The sequence below is a fragment of the Ochotona curzoniae genome, unplaced genomic scaffold (assembly GCF_017591425.1).
Source record: "Ochotona curzoniae isolate NIBS_2020 unplaced genomic scaffold, NIBS_Ocur_1.0 scaffold_274, whole genome shotgun sequence".
Taxonomy (NCBI): Eukaryota; Metazoa; Chordata; class Mammalia; order Lagomorpha; family Ochotonidae; genus Ochotona; species Ochotona curzoniae.
In genome coordinates this window covers 6,453,909-6,475,241 of record NW_024467101.1, presented here as the reverse complement: position 1 = coordinate 6,475,241, position 21,333 = coordinate 6,453,909, and the positions used below count along the sequence as shown (strand labels likewise).

Here is a 21,333-nt window from a genome sequence, read left to right as displayed (position 1 = left end):
TGAGGCCAGAGATTAGGACGTGTGTGCCTGGTAGAAGCAAATGCTTGCGATCAATCCTTGTCTTCCTCCTAAGGTTTCCCTGGACTTCAGAGCCTGGAGTAGAGGGTGTGTGATGAACAGTGGGAACTGTTTCTGTTTGGAAACACATGAAATTAAGATGTAGCAATTTCTAAAAAGTATTGGCAGGAAGAGGAATCACCATTGAAGTCACCTCAACAGTTGAGAGCCTGAAGAGTGGCTCTTGTCAGTCATTCTGAAGCACCCGGAGCATCAGCATCCGAGATCTAGATACCAGACCCTGGCTGTGGAATGGAGACAGCACCTGGGAGCTTCAGAACCAGCTGCTCTCCTGGGACTCTGGGCCAGGAGGAGGTTTTGGCCTTGTGGACAGCAGGGGACACTGTGGGACTGCTCTGGCCTAGGGCTGGACCCCGTGCTCAGTGATGGGGACTGAGCATCTATCTGTGTCTCCCTCCCCTGAAGAAGCACCTGTCTTACAGGTGCTTACTCTGAGGATGCCCCCGGGATTAAAGCAAACCGTCACCCTCCCACCTTCCACCTGCCTGCAGTGTGAGCTGATCACAGTCCTAGAGCTGAGGAATAGCCCGGTCAGTCCCTGGGTGGGGACACATTTGCATGAGAAGCCCTTCCTCTGGCACATTGGCAGAGAAAAGGAGGCCTGGGGCAGGCAGCCCATTGTGAGTTCAAGGTCTGTGAGCAGCACGGCCTGGGCTCCTCTCCTCCTCTCTTCCTCTCCTCCTCATTCAGTGCACAGGGAGGCACAGGCCTGGGTAACCAGGTCCCAATCTGCAGCAGATCCCTTGGTCAGACCCCTGAAAAGTGGGACCCTGAACTCTGCCCCTCCTCTGTGTCTGTGTCTGCAGGTTCCCCCACTAGCCTATCTCCATCAGCTGGCATGCTACCCTTTATCTCTGGATGGAGCTGTCAGACTCACCTGCACCCTCAGCTGGGGCTACAGTGTTGGGAGTTCCCACATATATTCACACTAGCCAGTGCCAGAAAACTTCCCAAATATCTCCTGAGATACTATTCAGACTCCCGGAAACATCAAAGTGCCGTGATGCCCAGCTGCTTCTCTGGATCCAGAGACTCCTCGTCCGATGCAGGCATCCTGAGCGCAGTGCTAAGATGATGATCGTGGTCGCCTTAATCCCCAAGATGCTGACAAGTGAAACCATTCCCAAATATCCCCAAAGACACATGGGTGCTGTCACCAAGTCAGATGGACTTTATTAACATCTTGTGTTGTCAGTAACAGAGCACCGTTTGACTCTACACACCAATTATGTCAGACACATGATGAGTCAGAAGAGTGGTGTTGATTTGCAAGGATCATGTTGATGTATAGATAATAATCTAAGCACAACTTGCAGTCATTTACAATATTCCCCAAAGCAGAGTATGAAGTAGAATTGTTTTCCAAACTCTGTGTGCAATGAATGGTTTAAAGTCTTACACAGTGCACCTAAGCATATAACACATACATGCTTGTTGATGCTCTAAGGGTATTCTTGAACTGTGGGATATAAGGTTGGGCTAAATAACACCAAGATCTTGTATTCTAAAATTTACACCTTAGCCTGGTTGCTAGGCAGCAGACGAGCCAACAGAAGAACATCCAGTACCTCATCATGAGATGGAAGAAGGACAGTTTAAACAACGCTCCTGGCCAGGTCTTATAGCAGGTGTCTAGCTCTGTGAATACACCGAGGTGGATCTGGTCAGCCAATGGCCCACGAAAAGATTTCCTCAACTCCTGTACAATGAACCTGCAACATCTCAGAACTATCAAAACCACTCAGCTGACACTCTTGGAGCATTCTTACCCACCTGGAGGTCCTTCTGGCAACATCAAACAGCCCTCCCCATTCCAAGTTGCTGATGTATTTTCACACCAAGGAGTGGGTCCCCTTGCCTTCCCCTGTGAAGAAAAAAAAGGAAAAAAGAGGAAAGAAGTGGAACATATATCTCTTCCCACCTACCTCCACACTATGACAACCCCCGCCAGAATCAGAGGGCCTGATAGGCATTCATTCCTCTCGGCTATGAAAAAAATATTAAAAATTAAATATACAGAAAAAAAATCACAAACAGAATCCCACACTATCAAACATGTGTGTTGCTGCAGGGTCCTGAGAGCTGAGCCCAGGAGCTGGTGCTCAGGTGTCTCCACTGGTGCCTGGGGCTGCAGGGTCCCGTGGGAATGTCCAGGAGGTCCAGGGACCAGAGAGGAACCTGAAGTCTCACCCATGGCCTGCAGGGGGCAGCATGTCTCCATACTAGTGGGTCTGCATAGAGGAAAGTACGAATGGTTTGAACCTCTGAGTCTGGATCTGGATCAGGAGCTGTGATCGCTGATAGGGTGTCCACCCCTGGGACCACTCGGCCTTGAGTCTCTTACTTTCAGACTTGCCCAGATCTTAGCAGGAGCTCATTTAATGCAGGCCCCACCCCAGGGACACCCTCAGAATGACGATAAACCTCAGGATGGAGAGGGGAGAAGCAGACCCTGGGCGGGGATACAAACCCAGGCTCAGCATCTGTTCCCCCATCCAGGGCACAGGCTATGGGAGTCTGGGGTCCCTCTGGAGACTCTGGCTGTGTTCCCCGCGGTCTGGATAATCACTGCTGGCTCCACTCTCATTGCACAGCAATGAAGAACCTCAGCAACCCAGGTCAGGCACAGCCTGAGTGTGCCCCTCTGCTTGAAAGAGCTGCAGCCTCTGGGTCCCGTCAGCTGCAGGCATCTGTGTCTGAGCTTCTGTCTCTCGGCCTGGCTGTCTCCAGTCCCTCCCTGTCTGCATCACAGGGGTCATTGTCCAGATCTCCCTGCTGCCCGAGTCGTAACATCAGGGTTGCTGGCTGTGGTGTTGATGTATCGGGACAAGCGGGAGGGCCCTCTTAGTATCTCCTGAGCTTCGATACAGAATCAACAGCACACTGGCATCTAGCATGCCAGCTCTTTCTGAGGGCACAGTGGTGGATGAAGGCATTCAAGGAAGCAAAGGAGGGTAAATGAGACTCAGGAGTCAGGCGAAGAATGAAATTTTCTCCCTGGCCAGCAGGAGGCGCAGTACGCTCATCTCTGGGTTTCTGTGCTGGCCAGCTGTCCTCAGCTGATGTGAGACCTCAAGGCTAAGTTTTCACTACCTGCAGGGACTCAGCAATGTCCTCTCCTCATCTCATCAAATGCCCTGATTGTGGGTCTGGGAGTGTATCCATCTGTTGTTTCCATGTAGGTGCAGCCATGGGATAAACAGGTCATCCTGCCAGCTTTCAGGACATAAAATCTGTGGGTGACATGGGGCAGAGAGATGGGTAGGACCACATTTGCATTTTTAGCTCCTCCCAGGCTGGAGGGGCTGAAATAAGAGAGGCCTGGAGCAGTCAGGACACAGGGGTGTCACCTAAGAAGGGGCTGTGAGCATCATGGCCTGGGTTCCACTCCTCTTCCTGCTGCTTGCTCACTGCACAGGTAGGTGCCGGCCTGGGGGTCCAGCTCCCATCCTGCACCAGATCTCTGGCTCAGACTGCTAGACAATGGGAACCTGACTGCTTCCCTCCCCCTGTGTCTGTGTCTGCAGGTTCCCTCTCTCAGCCTGTGCTCACTCAGCCGCCCTCCCTCTCTGCACCACTGGATGGCACTGCCAGACTCAGCTGCACCCTCAGCAGTGGATACAGTGTAGGAAGTTATGGTGTAGCTTGGTTCCAGCAGAGGCCAGGGAGTCCTCCTAAGTATCTCCTGACCTACAACCCGTACAAAGATAAACAGGAGGGCTCCAGGATCCCCAGCCGCTTTTCTGGATCCAAAGACGACACAGCCAACGCAGGAATCCTGAGCATCTCTGGGCTGCAGCCTGAGGATGAGGCTGACTATTACTGCGCTACAGCTTATGCCAGTGAGGACAGTATTGGTTTGACACAGCGCTTCAGATGACGAGGAAGTGAGACAAATACTTCCGCACTCACAGACCCCAGTGCTTTACCAAGGTAGATGTCTGTGCCAGCTGTGCCCAGGGTTAAGAGAAAGAGACACACAGGATAATGCCTACACCAGAGCTGATGGGGAAGATAAAGGGGGAGGAGGTGACAGGTGCATGGCACTGCCCCATGTGGTATAGAATGAATGATTGAGAAGAAACCCTGTGTCAGCTGCCGGGAGTACTCAACAGCTCATCCATATCACACACACAGGTGCTCATGGGATTCCAGAATGTAAGCTATCATCACAGTCACACACAGGGGCTGTCTGTGAGGAGCACGGCCCCCTGGCACAGCTTCCACTGATTCCCAGCGATAAGTACCCTTCAACACTGCATCTCCTTTCTCCTTGTCCTCTCGGTCCTCCCTGTCCCCTTGCTCTCTCCTGCAAAGATTCAGGACTTAACTGTATCCACATGTTGTTCACAGTGAGCTCTGAGCAGGCTTGGTCACGTTTCCCAGTCTCCAGGGATGGAGATCCTACAAGTCAGTCTGCCCGGAGCCCTGACCGGGATCCTGATGCTCTCAGCTCTACCCCGATTCTCTGTTCTCTCCCTCAGTCTCTCCGATCCGACAACTGGAAGCAAGAGGGACTCTGTTCCTACTGCAAAGATGGACACAGGAGCTGCAGCCACTGCTGGACCTCATCCGGATCACTGTGACCCCAGACCCCTCAGTCTGTCCTCTCCTGCCCTTCACCCCCACCTGCATTCTCTTCTGCTGTTCAGTCCCAGCGGCTGTCTGCACCTGTCCTTCATCCCCGGTGCTTCCATCTTAGAGCATCCTCTGCCTCCAGATTTTGGAATTCCACCAGAAACACTATTCTGAACATCCTAGGAAGTGGCCTCCGAGGTTACCGCAGAAATGCAGGTGGGCTCTTCCGCCTGCAGCCCCACATTCATGGCACAACAATCTCCAGCGCAGGACTGAAATGTGTTTATAAAAATGGCACACCTGTTACAAGAGCAGAAGACATCAGCGTTCCATTCGTACTTCCACCACGCCGCGTCTCCAACATTAATATATTTTGTAAAAGCACAATGTCAAAAAATCACAAGGATCAGTATGATTTCATATGAGAATAACATCATAAACACTACTCCAAAGATTTACTTATGTATGTAAGTGAAAATCAGACTGGGAGAGACACAATGAGAGAAAAAGAAGAACGCTTCCATCTGTTAGTTAACTCCCCAAATGTCTGCAACATGCAGATCTATAACACAGTGCTGTGTGGATCCGGTAATTCTAGTCCCCCTGTCCACCTGGGAGAGAGAGGCCTATGGAGCCAACCTTCTTCCACTATCTGCCCAGTGGACTCTCAGGAAGATGGACCTGAAGCTGAATAGACTCTGCTAAGGAATGATGACGGCACCACATTGGCATAACCCCCTGCTGTGGAATAAATACATAAGAAGAGACAAATCATATACGCACACTGCATATATTCACAATGCTAACAAATACGTATTCTATACCCATAGACAGCAAAGCGTGATACTTGCTGTGTTAACTCAGATTCCACCAGCCCTGTCCCCACCTCCCAGAGGTCAGCATCTGGGACACAGATGAGGTTTTGTGGGCAGGTTCATCATCACAAAAGTGTGCACTCTTACTTGTTCCACTGGGTCCCAACACTCAGTGTCACACCCTGGGAACCCATCCATGCTTCTGCTGTGAGCTCTCCATTCCTTGTCATGGCTGCAGGACCCCACTGCTCACACACACAGGCAACACTGCTTGGCTGAATCATCCTTCTGTGTGCGTCGATCTGCACGTGACCTGTGGTAGAACCGTTCGTTCTCCTGGAGGAATCTCTGAGAGCAGAATTAGCCCCAGACTCTCTGCTTCCTAAAAAAAAAACCCCAGAATGGCCGTCAGCCCCATCAGCCGAGTCTGTCTACACCCTGGAGTCTCCTTTAGCAGATTCCTCCAGGTCTTCCAGACTCTGCCCCACTCAGCTGCTGGAGACGACTGGGCAATGCAGGTGCACAGTGTGGCCAGCGGTGCATTACAGGGGAAGCAGGAAGATGAGGGCTGTGCAGTCCCCTCACTGCCCCTGAGTGAGCTTCCTGAACCCCAAGAATCAAACAAATGTGTCTGTAGAGGCTACTCCTAACCTGCAGAGTAGTAATGGGAGGAGACCGTCCTCCCATGGTGCTTATCAGCCCATCTACTAAAGTCCTTGTGCAGTCACTGCTGTGTGTGAACCTCAGAATAGGCCCCTGGGTTGAGAGCAGGAAGAGGGAGAGGAAACTCATTTGCATAAAACAGCCCCATCTCCTGCTGATGGGCCTGGGGAGGCAATAAAAGACTGAGGTGCACAGACCCTGCTGAGGAACTCTCCTGAGTGTCCCCACCATGGCTTGGATGCTGCTGCTCCTTGGGTTCCTGGCCCTCAGCTCAGGTCAGGGGGATCATGAGCATCCCGGAGAAGGTCCTGGGAGGAGGCCAGCGTGAAAGCAAGGGCTGGGGGGACAACTGTGTGCACAGTCGTAATTGTGTCTCTTTTATCCCTTTCAGGAGTGGATTCTCAGACTGTGGTCCAGGAGCCATCATCAGTGTCTGTGGCTCTCGGAGGGACAGTCACAATGACGTGTAGCCTGAGCTCTGGTTTAGCGACTAAAGGGCGCAACCCAGGCTGGTTCCAGCAGACCCCAGGCCAGGTTCCCCACCAGATCATCTATAGCACAAACAGCCGCCCCTCTGGGGTCCCTGGTCGCTTCTCTGGCTCCGTCTCTGAGGACAATGCGGTCCTCACCATCACTGGGGTTCAAGCAGAGGATGAGGCTGACTACTTCTGTGTATTAGAAGTAGGCAGTTACATTGCACACAGTGATACAAACCCATGGGGAAGTGTAACAAAAACCAATTCTCACACAGCCAGAACGCTCAGCCCTTAGAGGCAGGGTAACAAAACTGCAAAATTAGTCGGCACTACGATGGGAAAGGGGTGTTCCTTGGCCCCTTTCTTATTCCTAGTGATCACCAATGTTTGTACCTATGGCACTTCCAGCTTCTCCGTTGTGTCCATTCTTCCATGAGACCACTGCAGCACTGCAAAACATGGAGCAGGTGGACACAACTCTAAGAATGTGCTCCACGAGCAAGTGTGCTGCAGAGAGCGGCTGAGGAGGTATGTCAGCTACCACGTTCCTTATAAATATCCATTGTGTTTATTCTACTTACCTAAATGGCAAAGACACAGTGAGAAAGAGACAGAATCACACCCAGAGAGATAAAGGAAGAAACACATTTCTAAGCTACTGGTTCACTAACCCGATTTCTTAGTGGACAGACTGAGCAAGGCTGATGCAACAGCCAGGAAATCCACCAAACTCTCCTTGGCAAGGATTCACCTGTTGCTCCCCAGAGTTCACAGGAGCCGGAAGCTCCAGTCAGGAGAGCAGCCAGGACGTGAGCGCAGGATGGACACTCGGATAGGAGATGCAGAAGAGCAAGTGAGCAGAAGAGCTTCATATTGTCCTTGCCCAGTACCATCCCTGACACTCTGTGTAAATGAGAACTCAAAGGGCATCACATGATTATACCAATAGGACAACATATCTTTGTCTTAGGCAAAGCTAAAATCTTGAGGTATACACAGATCTCATGTTCAACTCCTTGATATCCAGTGACTCCCAGTGACTCATGAATAATGGAGAGAAAGCAGAGAAATGGATGAGGGTTTGTGAGCTGTATGTCCCACGAGATAAGACTGTACCCTGGAAGCAGCAGGTGGAGGAGCTCAGGAGTGAGTGTGAGAATGTGTGTGCCAGGCTGCGTTCACTCTGGTGCAGAGTGGGGCAGTGTGAGCTGCACAGCTGCAGACCTGAGCATCCAGGATGCCGCCTCATTTCTCACCAGTAAAACAGGCATTGTAGCCTGAACAGAGGAAGGGAAATAACATCAATATATGCGACCCAGCTGGACGCATTGCTTTGGTCAGTCTGCATGGAACCCTGCACAGCCTCATGATATTCTCGGCCTTGCCCTGCATGGTTGTACTTCTCCACGCCCTCACTCTTTCTCTCTGATCCCAGAGCAGGAGGCCCGAGGGACACTGCCTCCTTTCTGTGAAGGTTGATGCAAGAGCAGCAGGTGCAGCTGGGCCTCACCCGGATACGTCTGACTGCAGATCCCTCCGTGTGCCTCACAGCTCATCTTCCCTCGTGCCTTGTTTTCTGCTGTCGGTCTCAGCAGCTGTCTGCGCCTGTCGTGCATTTGCAATGTTTCCATTTTGTTTATTTTTTAAAAGATTTATTTATTTATTTATTTATTTTGGAAAGTCAGATATACAGAGAGGAGGAGAGACAGAGAGGAAAATCCTCCATCCGATGAATCACTTCCCAAATGGCCACAATAGCCAGAGTTGAGCCGATCTGAAGCCAGGAGCCTGGAGTTTCTTCCAGGTCTCCCAAGCGGGTGCAGGGTCCCATGGCTTTGGGCCGTCCTCGACTGCTTTCCCAGGTCACAGGCAGGAAGCTGGATGGGAATCTGTGCCTACATGGAATCCTGGCACGGTATGCTCTCCACGTGCTTGTTACAGGGTTGAAAACTCCAGAGCGATGATGATCTATGAGATAAAAGAAACCTTGGACTTACACACTGAAAAGGACCCACTGGATTCCGTCTATCAGGAAAGCATCCTTGGCAGGCATCCTGGGTGCCAAATGCTCCTGCTGACCTGTGGAATTTACGCTGCTCAAGGTCAGCTTTACTTCTCCAGATGGAACCAGGATGCACATTCAGAACGCGCCCCGTAATGGGAGATGCAGGCGTACTTCACTGCTTCTTGGTGATCATACCAAACGGCTACCCTCAACACGTCACTTACATAAAAACCCATAAAAGCACAAATGTTGCATTATGAATGGATAATTTTCGTGTCTGATTTTTAAAAAGTCCCTATTGGGCTGATGTGTATCAACATAAGTCTCTGAGGTAGCACAGGCACCCCCCGTATCAGTACAGATTTGAGTTCTCACACCCCCAGTTCTGCTCCATATCCCTGCTAATGTGCCTGGGAGGCAGCATCCTGGGATGCAGGATTCCCCCTGCATCCATGTGGGAGACCCTCCAAAAGTGTCCTGGTTCCCGACTTTAGATTGGCCCACTTCTAACAATTGTGGCCATTTGGGGCATGAAGCGATGGATGGGAAATTTCTCTCTCTGTGTCTATGCCTCTCTCCGTGTCACTCTGCCTTTCAAATAAAAATGAAGAAACCGTTTTTGTTTACAGCTCCTATTGAGTCCTGTCCAGGAAGTGGAGGGAGGGATGCAGGCCTGTGAGCTGTGTATCCGCAGATGAGATGAGTCTATCCTAGAAGGAGGCGGGTGGAAGAAGCTAGTGAGTGAGAGGCTGAGGGCACTTGTGTCATGCTTGGCTTTGCTCCTGTGTTGTGTGGGACAAAGTCAGCTGCAGGGCCACAAACTTGAGGATTTCTGAGCTTCTTGCCAGGTCTCACTTACAGAACAAATGTAGTTGGCAGCATGAACAAAAGTAAAACATAATCAAATAGCATGCACACAGCCGGAGGTCATTGCTGTAGGGCACAGCATTACAACACTGACAGTGGGAGCAGATTCCCAGTCACGTGGAGGGGAAAGAGGTGTACATTACCTGCTTTTGAATGTTCACATGTGGATAGGTGCTGTGGGGCAGAGGCCAGAGCGGCCACCTGGGACACCTGCATGTGTATCACAGTGCCCAGGATCCATCTGGTCCTGCTACAGATGAAGTCTCCCGCTGATGTCACTAGGGGGCAGCAGGCGATGACCCAAATACCTGGGTTACTGTCATCTACAATACAGAACTGGATGGAGTGCCAAAATCAGGGCACTAAATGACTTGGGCATACAGAAGACAGTAGTGAAGTAGCTATGTAATTATTAGATCTCTCTCTCTCCCGGCGCATTCAAGGTGAGGACTTTAACCACTACATTATTGCATCAGACCTTGATCTCATCATTCTTACTATTTCATATTTGGAGCCACAATTAGAAAAGAATCCAAAGAAAAGTCATCAGGGGCTGAGATGCAGGCATGGAGGGAGACCCCAGGTGAACGTGGTCAGGGGCACCAACCCACAGAGCATGTTTCTCTGGGACTCTGCACATCACACCCCACTAAAGACTCAGCCTTGTCACCGCCTGTACACACTGCACAGAACACATGCAGGCACAGAGGACAAAGTGAATCCACCTACATTGGAGTTCCAAAGAGAGAAGCAGGTGCGAGGCAAAGAAGGCGATGTTTGCACTGTGGACATTTTCAGCTCTGGGTCCAGTGAGAGGTGTGAATTAGAGCTTTGACCTGAGGCTGCCCAGGAGAGGTACATGGATGTCTGACCCATGACCTTGAGCATGGGATGGATGGGACCCTCTGGGATCATGAGACACATCCCAATGAAGAGACTGCAATTGATCTGTTAGGACTGAGTGAGGGAAGCGGAGGGGCAGTCAGACGGTGGGTGGGAGGACGTCTGGACACAGGAGATGCCCTAAATGGGCAGCTATAATGTAGAGAACTGCCTCCTGGGTAACATTTCTCTAAGCATACTTCTCTATGCATACTTACACATCACAAGCTACGTCAACCAAGTGATACACCCAGAGCTCTGAATACACAATGCAGCGAGTAAAAATCTTCATTCAAACCCCAAGTAAGAAAACACACGAGGAGAGAGTGACAAGTTTCTGAGCTCTGTGTCCCCCCCCCGCCGCCCCCGGGGAAACGACTCAGCCCAGGCAGCAGTGGAGGGAGAAGCCAGGATGACCAAGAACATCAGTGCCAGGCACTCCCACACACACAGGAAGTGTCGGGGTGAACCCATGCCTGCAAATACAGGATTTGCTGTACCTGCTTCCATTTGTCCAAGCAAGAAACAAGTCAATGACCCAAACCTGAGGAGCTGGAAGTCGAGTGTGTGCACAGAACTGGGTCCAGGCTTCCAGGGGGGAGAGACGTAACACTAACAAGGGCTGTGCATCTTCACCACGCTCCACTGAAGGGATCTGATGCTGCCAGAACTTTCTCTACTGCACCGACATCTCTCCTTTTCCTCTTGTGCACTTGCACTTTCAAAGAGAAGTGTTTCCAGAGGAAAAAGAACCTAAAGCAGCAGTGAACAGTGCGTTGCAGACAAATCACATAAATCCAACCGCAGATAATTGGAGGAGCAGACGCCAGGGGAGCTATGGTCAACAGCTGGGCTCTCAGGGCTCTAGTGGGTGTTGTGAGGCTTAGAACCAGGAGAGGGCACTCTTGGGGCTGTCAAGCGGTCCCTAAACAGCTACTTGGCATCCATCATCCCAGGGTGTGATGAGCTGGGACTAGCCCTGTGCTGGTGTACTCCTAGGAGTCTGGGACATAAACTAACCAACATGAGTGTGTTTCTAAATGTCTGTGTGTTTCATTTATGGTAGCCTCCATAGCCACTCTCTAGTCCTTGGGTCTCTCCCTTTCCTGCCGAGTCTTTCTCCCTGTAGTCTGCTTCTCTCCTGGATGGCGACACTGTACGTCAGGTTCCCCAGGAGAAGGCCCAAATGGAGAACTGTAGAGTGAGCTGAGTGTGGGACTGCCCTGAACAGGGTTCTGCTGGGAGTGGGCAGTGGCCAAAGCAGCAGTGGAGGCAGATGCCTTCATCAGGACCACCTGACTCCTGGGCACAGACAGGTTGGAGCAGGGTCTGGACAGCAGGGGGAGCTGTGGGGCTGCCACTCAGGAGCCTGTAGGGTTCTCAGCTGGGAGATGGACACCTGGGTCCTGGTCTCTGCTCAGCAGACACTGCAGCCTCCAGCTGGTGTCTCTCTGATCCCTTGGGGGAACCTCAGCCAAGCCCCACCCATCTGTTCTCTCCCTAAGTGACACCAGACAAGGACGCTGGACACAGGCACAGGAAGGGCAGTAAAAGAAAAAATATTTGCATAAAGGGTTGCTCTCTCTCTCTCTCCCGTGAGCCTGAGAGTGGATAAGAGGTATGCAGTGAGTCTGCCCAGCAGAGTCCTGGGAGTCTGCACCATGGCCTGGACCCCAAGTGGCCTGCTCTTCGTCCTCCTGCACTGCACAGGTCAGGACCGACCACCTACCTAAGCATCCCACATCCTCAGGGAAGAAATACCCTTTCCCAGTGTCCTTCCCCCAGGACATAACATATGTCTGTGTTTCCAGGATCCCTCTCCCAGCCTGTGCTGACTCAGTTGCCCTCTGCATCTGCCTCCTTGGGAACCTCGGTCAAACTCACCTGCACCCTGAGCAGTGCACACAGCAGCTATGCCATTGCATGGCTGCAGCAGCAGCCAGGGTAAGGCCCCTAGGTTCCTGATGGAACTTAACAGTGATGGAAGCTTCACCAAGGGGTCCGGAGTCCCTGATCGCTTCTCAGGCTCCAGCTCTGGGGCTGACCGCTACTTAACCATCTCCAACCTCCAGCCTGAGGATGAAGCCGACTACATCTGTGCTACAGGTGATAGCAGTGGTTGCAGACAGTGAGGCAGATGAATGGAAAAGTGGGACAGAAACTGTTTCCTCTCTTCTACCATGAGGCTGTCACATGACTCCCAGAGAGCCTATGGTTTTGAACACTGAAACATGTTTTTCCTCTGGTTTTCACCTTGCAAGAATGCCATGTATCTTATTTTACCTGCCGAGAGGTGTGTGGGAATGCGGCTTCCAGGCCAGGTCCCAGTGCACAGTATAGATGAGTAGTGGTGATGAAACCACACGAGGTCTGGAGGCTACGGCAGTCCATCGGAACCCACAGAGGACACCTGGTACCACAACAGAGGATGGAGGACAGAGCAAACCATTCAACTACCCCAGCCATGTGTTGGCAGTGAAAATCTGGGCAAACGGAGACTCTAAGGTGAACTATGTCAGCCAGTGGATTCTGGAGAGAGATTTTATCGTGCTTAGAATGGTGAGATTGGCTGCAAATCAGAACAGTTGAACTATCAAAATCACTTGAGCAGGACCCTCGGGGCATGCCCCACATCGGGGACCCTGGAATGGGTGGGGCTTCTCCCTTTATCTCTCCCCTTACCCCAGATACAGAAAAAAAAAATAATGTGGAAACAATGGTCTCACCCACTTTCTTGGAGTCCTTGGCCCTTTGTGCCCTAATCAACTATGTAAAAATTATCAAAATAAAATAATTGCAAAAAAGAGAAAATACACAAGGTCCCGCTGCCCTGTGGGGATTGCACTTTCAGTTCAAGGGCGTGTGAGTGAGTTTTCAGGAGATTCTCAGGTCTGGGATCCAACACTGGGGTTCCCTGAGCACTCCACTGCGACTTCCTCCAGAGTCACTTCAGTGACCATGTCTAGACATCACTCTAACTTCAGATATCAGAATTCTACCCACATGATGGAGAGAACAGTGTGCCTAAATGAGGAGCAAGATCAGGAAATGTGTGCACGGCAGTAGCAAACGCCAGTAACCCTTGTCAGCTTCCAAATTTTTTTCTCTTGTTTTCAGAGTCTGAGTTGGGAAGTGAGTTTCAAGCAGGGGAAATCTTAGCAAGGCAGATGAAGATGGGAACTAAGAGGCAGCAAAGAAAAAAGAAAATAAAAAAGAAGCAAAAAAGAAGTGAGGGAAGAGGAATCTCAGCTAACGTCGCCTCAAGAGTTGAGAGTCTGAAGAGCGGCTTTTGTCACTCCATCATTCTGACTCATCTTTGTGCCCTGCAAAGGGATTTCATGATGACACAATGAGGGCATTATCAGATTTATAATGACAAACAGCACATTTTGCTTTAACTAAGCACAGCTGCTAAGACAATGTGGAGATCCGTTTCCACTAGGGTTCTGGGAAAAACAAATCTGAAGCTAAGATCATGGCTTTTGCTATTTTGGGTTACCTAGATTCCAGTTCTGCGTTTTTTAGAGAGGGAGGGATTAAGTCAACACTATGCCCTTGGGAAAGGGCAGAGACAGGAACAGGGTTTACAGTGACAGGGAAGGTGACCAGTAGGACAGAGGTGATCCCACAGAGTCGGGGGGGAAGGATGTGGGCAACCCCAGGGACTGAGCAGACACAGGGAGCAGGTGGATACGATACAGACTTAGAAATAGATTTCTCTCACCACTCTGTGTTATATGCCTTTCAAATAAACACAAGCAAATATTTTTTTTAAATTCCTCCCAAATTCTGTAGACGCCATTGAAAAAGGGATGAGGGTTTGAGAGCTGTGTGTCTACAGACACAATCAGTCTGTACTGGAGGAGGCAGGTGGAAGAAGCTGGGTGAGTGATTGGCTGAGAGAGTGTGCAAGACAAAAAGTAAAATATAATCAAGTAGTGGTCACACAGCCGGAGGCCATTGCTGTGGGGCACAGCATTACACCACTGACAGTGGGAGCAGATTCCCAGTCACGTGGAGGGGAAAGAGGTGTACATTACCTGCTTTTGAATGTTCACGCGTGGGTAGGTGCTGTGGGGCAGAGGACACAGGGCCACTCAGAACAGCTGTGTGTGTTTCAGAGTGCCCAGGATTAATCCTGCCATGCTTCAGATAAAGTCTGCTGCTAATGTTCCTAGCTAAGGGGGCAGCGAGTGATGGCCCAAATATCTGTATCCAAGCTATTGGCACTGACTGACTTGAACATATGGGAATTGGAATCACAAAGCAATTATTGCAACTCTTTCCATTTCTCTCTCTCTCTCTCCCTCTCTCCCTCTCTCCCACTCTCCCTCTTTCCCTTCTTCCCTCTCTCCCTCTCCCAATTCTTTCAAAGAGACTGATTTTGTTTACAACATGTAGGCAATAGAAATAGTTAATTATGTGCAAGTTTGCAGGCTGCATCAAGTCTTACTCAGGAGCAATCAAACACAGGAAGCACCCAGAGCATCAGCATCCCAGGATCCAGACTCAGAGCATGGCTGTGGGATGGAGACAGCGCCCGGGAGCTGCAGAGACCATCTGCTCCCTCAGGGCTCTGGACCATGGGCGGCAGTCTGCAAGGGATCCAGGAGGAGGCGCTGTGGGGCTGCTCTGTGTTGCCTTGCTCAGTGATGGGGACTGAGCAGCTGTGTGCTGTCAGGCCTGGCAGAGTCTCACAGGTGCTTCCTGCAGGCCTCCCTCAGGAGTGAAGCAAACACCCTTGTTCCTCAATCTGCAATGTGGTCTGAAGCTGCCACAGGGCTTGGGGCAGGACAGGGAGATCCCTGGGTGGTGACACATTTGCATGAGCAGCCCCTCCTCCGGCACACGCTGGCAGAGAAAAGGAGACTGAGGGCAGCACAGCGCACTGTGGGCTGAGGAACTGTGAGCACCATGGCCTGGGCGCCTCTCCTCCTCCTGCTCCTCCTGCACTGCACAGGTAGGCACAGGTCTGGGGGAAGCAGCATAACAACCAGTCAACTGCTATCTCTTTTGTCTTGTTTTGATAAGGTCTCCTCACTGCTGAGTATTTATGTCTGCAGGATCCCTCTCCCAACTTACACTGACTCAGTCGCCCTCTGCATCTGCCGCCCTGGGAGCCTCGGCCAAGCTCACCTGCACCCTGAGCAGTGCACACAAAACCTATACCATTGCATGGCTGCAGCAGCAGCCAGGGGAAGGCCCCTCGGTTCCTGATGAAACTTAACAGTGATGGAAGCTTCACTAAGGGGTCCGGAGTCCCTGATCGCTTCTCAGGCTCCAGCTCTGGGGCTGACCGCTACTTAACCATCTCCAACCTCCAGCCTGAGGATGAAGCCGACTACACCTGTGCTACAGGTGATAGCAGTGGTTACACACAGTGTGGCCAATGAATGGAGAAGTGGGACAGAAACTACTTTCTCTCTTTCTTCTACTATGAAGGCTGTCACATAACCTTCACAGGGCCTGAGGTTCTTGGACACTCAAATATGTATTTTCTGTTTTGTACATTGCAAGAAGAGCACTAAATGCCTTACTATTCCTTCTTTGAGTTATATGGGAATTCTAAGAACAGATCAGTAGTAACGATGAGGAAGAGCATACATGTGGCCAGAGATCAGGAAGTGTGTGCATCGCCGAAGCAAATCCCTGTAACTCTTTTCTGCCTGCAAAGGTTTCCCCTGGTCTTCAGAGCCTGACTTGGAGGTTGAGGGACAAGTAGGAGAATCTATGTGGGGAAGATGGAAAGTGAGATGCAGCAACTTAAAAACAAACAAACAAATAAACAAACGATTGGAGTGAAGAGGAATCCCCATTGAAGCCACCTCAGGAGTTGGGAGCCTGAAGAGTGGCTCTTGTCGCCCCATCATTCTGACTCATCCGTGTGTTTGCATAGGGATTTTGTGGTGATTCTATTATGCATTGATCAGAATAGCAATGGTAGCATCACAGCTTGACTTAACAAAACTGCTAAATGAATGAATGAATGTGGATCCACCCCCCACTAGGACCCAGGGAGAAGCAAAAAAAAAAAAAAAAGAGACAAAGAGGGCCTGGTGGCGTGGCCTAGTGGCTAAAAGTCCTCGCCTTGAACGCCCCGGGATCCCATATGGGTGCTGGTTCTAGTCCCAGCAGCTCCACTTCCCATCCAGCTCCCTGCTTGTGGCCTGGGAAAGCAGTCGAGGACGGCCCAAAGCCTTGGGACCCTGCACCCGTGTGGGAGACCCGGGAGAGGCTCCTGGCTTCGGATCGGCATAGCATTGGCTGTTGCGCTCACTTGGGAAGTGAATCATCGGATGGAAGATCTTCCTCTCTGTCTCTCCTCCTCTCTGAATATCTGACTTTCCAATAAATGGGTAAATCTTTTTTTAAAAAATGAGGCAAAGATCATGGATTTTGCTATTTGGGGTCATTTTGAGTTTCGAGTTCAGGTTGCTTGGAGTGGGAGGGCTTAATCAAACAAACACTTTGTGATAGAGCAAACTAGAGGAACATGGTTCGCAGGGATGAGGCAGGTGAGCAGTAGGGCGTGTGGGATCCATGAGAGAGGCCGTAGGAAAGGGTATAAGCTCCTCCAGGTAGTGAGCAGATACCATGGGGAGTAGGTGGACACAATGCAGCTTCTGACAGTCTGTGAGATCCATTGCAGGTGCACTGAAGAATGGAAAGTCAGGGCCCGGCGGTGGCGCAAGTGGTTAAGGTCCTCACCTTGCACGCCCCGGGATCCCATATGGGCGCCGGTTCTAATCCCGGCAGCCCCGCTTCCCTTCCAGCTCCCTGCCTGTGGCCTGGGAGAGCAGTCGAGGACGGCCCAAAGCTTTGGGACCCTGCATCCGCGTGGGAGACCCGGAAGAGGCTCCTGGCTTCGGATCGGCATAGTATCGACCCGTTGCGCTCACTTGGGGAGTTAATCATCGGACGGAAGATCTTCCTCTCTTTCCAATAAGAAAATTAAAAAAAAAAAAAAAAAGAATGGAACGTCAGCCACCACTTTGGTCATAATCTTCTGTTTGTTTATCTAAATGTCATCGATGGAGTGAGAAGCTTAACTTGAACGCCTGGCAAGTCCCCTGAGCTAAGACCTTGCATTGCCACACAGGTGCTTCCTCCCGGGGCTCCCCAGGGTGTGAAGGAAATTGTCACCCTCCACCGGCCTACAGGGTGGACTGAGTATCAGCTCCAGGTCTCAGGGTAAGGCTGGGCAGTCAGTGAGTGGGGACACATTTGCATGAGCAACCCCTCCTCTGGCACAAGCTGGCAGAGAAAAGGGGGCCTGGGGCAGCACAGCCACTGTGGGGCTCAGCGGCTGTGAGCACCATGGCTTGTCTCTCGTCCTCCTGCTCCTCGCTCACTGCACAGGTAGGCACAGGTCTGGGGGACCAGCTCCCCCCTGCATCAGACTCCGTACTCAGACCCTTGGGGAATGGGGCCCTGACCTCTGTCCCTCCCTCCCGTGTCTGTGTCGGCAGGTTCCCTCTCTCAACGGTGCTCACTCAGCGCCGTCTCTGTACCTCTGGATGGAACTTCCAGACTCACCTGTACCCTCAGCAGTGGCTACAGTGTGGGTAGTCATGATGATACAGCTTGGTGCCAGCAGGTGCCAGGTAACCCTCGTGTATTAACACACAGACGCATATAAGCAACAAGACACTGGGGTTCCCAGCCACTTCCCTGGATCCAGACACCTCAGCCACTGCAGGCATCCTGAGCATCTCTGGGCTGCAGCCTGAGGACGAAGCTGCGTATTGCTGTGTTAACTGGTACAGCAGTGCTTCTGACAGTGACACACATGGAGGAAAAGTGAGACTAAAATCGTGGGCCCTGGGCACTTTACAGTAACTCTTTTATATTGAATTACACTCCCCCTTTCTTATACGCTTTCTCTCATCGAAAATGTAACCCAATATTTCCTGGTAGATTTACAAAGCCCAAAACTAACCATCATCAAATGAATGAAAGGAAACTGCAGCCACCAGCTAATGCTCTCAGCTAATGCCTAATGCTGCCGTCTCATCATGCCTGGGAGGTGGCTGTCACCGTTGCTTGTCACCCTGAGTCTCCCCGATCGGCGCCTCCTTCCTGTCTGGGACATTTCCCAGGGGCCTTCAGTGCACCCCCAGACCTCCTGTCCATTGCATCGTGGAAAGTCAAATGCACCAAAATGAGATTCAGATGATTGAGGGGGAAGGAAAAATGCAAAGAAGCTACTACCATGAGTCCTGGAGTTTAAAGACTGTCTCATCCGATATTCATTAAACAAAAGTGCAGGCGTCCAAGCACTTGGGCCATCTTTAGCGGATTTCCCAGGTACATTATCGGGAAGCCAGAGCTGACACGCAGCAACCTAAACATGAATTGCCAAACACACGGGATGCTGGTATTGCAAGCAATGGTTTGATGCACTGTGCAGAGTGGTGGCCCTTCCAAGGTTTTCTTCTTTTCCACTGGGGTCTTCTGATTCAGTATGTCATCCTGTGGTCTCTGGTGGGTGCTCAACCAGACCCTCAACAACCTGTCTCCCTCCCTTTTTATTTGGGGAGTGGGGTGGTGGGGGAGGGAATGACCCGGCCCTGGTTGACTTCTTATTAGAAACCCCTTCTCCCTCCCTGTCTCAGGGAGCATCTGGCTCACTCTGTGGCCACAGTCACCTGCCACGTGTCACTGAGTCCTCCTTGACTCACCATCTCCATGTTCCCCTTCCGCCCACAACATTCAAGATGCTGTTTCCCCAGAGGCGTACCATTAAATTGTCCTTTACCACCCCAATGCACTAACCGGAAACAGCATACTGTGGTTACTCCGATGGAAATGACAAATCTCTTTAGCTGCATTAAGTGTGTTAAATGTCAGCTGATTTTATAAGGCCTTTTCCCATTCTTGAAAGTTCCATAAACATTTCACTTCTGACTCTGTAAATGGTATTTTCTGGGAACAAATAAACATTTGCCTGACACCAGGAGAGGCATCCGCTGCACTTCTGCCTGCAGGTCCCTGCTCTACACTCAACTCACGTACTGACACCTCTTCCCCGGCTCTGTGGCCTCACAGTGACCATGCCCTCCGACTTGGCCACTGATAGGATTCCTATGGAGACGCTGTAGTCTTCCCAATGGGCAGCAGGGGGCGCTGCGGGGCTGTCTCGAGGCTGCACAGAGGTCGCCCACAGCTGTGCACCCCAACTCCCCAGGGTTGCCGCAGTGGGGTCTGCACTTGGGGCTGCAGATCCAGCAGCTGTGGGTTCTCTGGGTGTGGTCCCAATGCCTGCCTCTCCCAGGTCCTGCCCCCAAGACTCCCATCCACCAGTCCCAGGGCCTGAATATAGATATGGGCAGGTGTGGGGTTGGCATTGCATAGGGCTGCATTTGCATTGAGCCCTCCTCTGTGAGGCCAGAGAGGGGATAAGAGCCCTGGGACATCTCACTGCAGCCCTGGAGCTCAGGAGGCTGTGTATCCACCATGGCCTGGGCCCTTTTCCTCCTGCTCTTCTCTCACTTTCCAGGTAGGTACTGGCCTCCTGTGCTCTGGGGCAGCCCTGGGGAACCTGCGTCTGTGACCTTGGTCTTCACCTCACTGATAAGCGTCTGTGTCTTCAGGTTCCCTCTCTCAGCCTGTGCTCACTCAGCCACCATCCCTCTCTGCACCTCTGGGTGGAACGGCCAGACTCACCTGCACCTGGAGTAGCGGCTATGTTGTGGATGGTTACCATGTGTCCTGGTACCAGCAGGTGCCAGGGAGCCCTCTCCGGTATCTCCTGAGATACAAGTCAGACTCAGATAAGCACCAGGGCTCTCCAGCCGCTTCTCTGGATCCAAAGACTCTTCAGCCAACGCAGGCATCCTGAGCATCTCTGGGCTGCAGCCTGAGGACGAGACTAACTATTACTGCGCTACACATCATTACAACAGTGGCCATTACACAGTGCTCCGCGAGCATAGGGAAGTGGGACCAGAACCTCCCCTGAGTGTCTCTGGTGACTGTGCTCACTGATGCTCTAGCTGAGGCTCCGTCCACCTGTGGAGATCACTCTAGGGACACTACGTGGGCAAGAACATAAGTTTCTAGAATTTGTAGAATCAAACTGTAATAAAAAAGATGTGAGAAGTCACATTCATGTTGTTCATCTATGTTCTTGCACCCCGATCGTGTCCACAGTGGCATCATAATCAGGCCTCAGGGCCTAGAGTCTCTGCAGGGAGATGAAGGTAAGAACAGAACGTGCTGGATCCCACTGTGACCAGCCCGATGGGGTCCAGGCCTGATAAAGATGAGGTTGTCTCAGATCTTCCTGTGGGCCCCCTGGGAAAAGAGCAATAGCCCTGCCACCCATGATGGTCGTCGGTGCACAGAGATGTGGCCACATGTTCTTGGGGTGGGGGTTGCGTCTTACAGATTGTGCAGTGGGACCGTAAAGGGAAGACACACGTGCATGGAGAATGGACAGCGGCTGTGCTGCAGGACAAGGTCTCTGGAGGGGCATGGGATCTGGGATTCTCTAACGAGTCCCAGGGTGAGCATGGTTAGTGTCCTCTGCCTCATGCCCACTGTCCCAGCTGCTGTCCTCCCAGAGTATCAGGGTTGTGCGGGTCACAGAAGTTACCCGTGCTCTGTGTCCCAGCTGACGGGAAAAGTGCACAGGGTAATCTCAGAAGGGGCTTGAGCTGCCCCAGACAGAGCAGATTAGCAAACTCAGCTCCACTCTGCCCAGGGGTACAGGGAGTGGGGGTCTCAGGGAGTAGACTCAGAGGTGCACCCCCACATTCTGACTCCTCCCTCCAACACCCTCACCTGTCTCCTCTCTGTGGCTCAGGCTCGGCACTGATTCACACCCACACAGCCCGGCCCGGCCCAGCTTAGCAAATGCTGTCTCTGAAACAGCATGTCTTCAGGTTGCAATGTGACAGACTCAGATATTCACCCTGGGAAAGAAATCGCCACCACCCAGGGCCCACGTGGAGGGAATCAGGAATCA

General features: G+C 51.6%; 1 protein-coding gene, 1 long non-coding RNA gene, 1 pseudogene and 1 gene segment (V, D, J or C); all 4 read left to right on the top strand.

Annotated features, from left to right (window-relative positions):
- LOC121172083 (immunoglobulin lambda-1 light chain-like) overlaps positions 1-21,333 on the top strand; it is a 128,006-nt gene that overhangs the window by 13,128 nt on the left and 93,545 nt on the right. The window lies entirely within an intron of this gene.
- Positions 3,451-3,958, top strand: LOC121171795. The segment is given in 2 exon segments: positions 3,451-3,496; positions 3,606-3,958. Coding segments are annotated over 2 exon segments (399 nt in total).
- LOC121172087 lies at positions 6,333-6,752 on the top strand. The gene is made up of 2 exons (XR_005886200.1): positions 6,333-6,409; positions 6,526-6,752. It is a non-coding gene; the product is annotated as an uncharacterized LOC121172087 (long non-coding RNA).
- Positions 15,279-20,439, top strand: LOC121172084 (annotated as a pseudogene).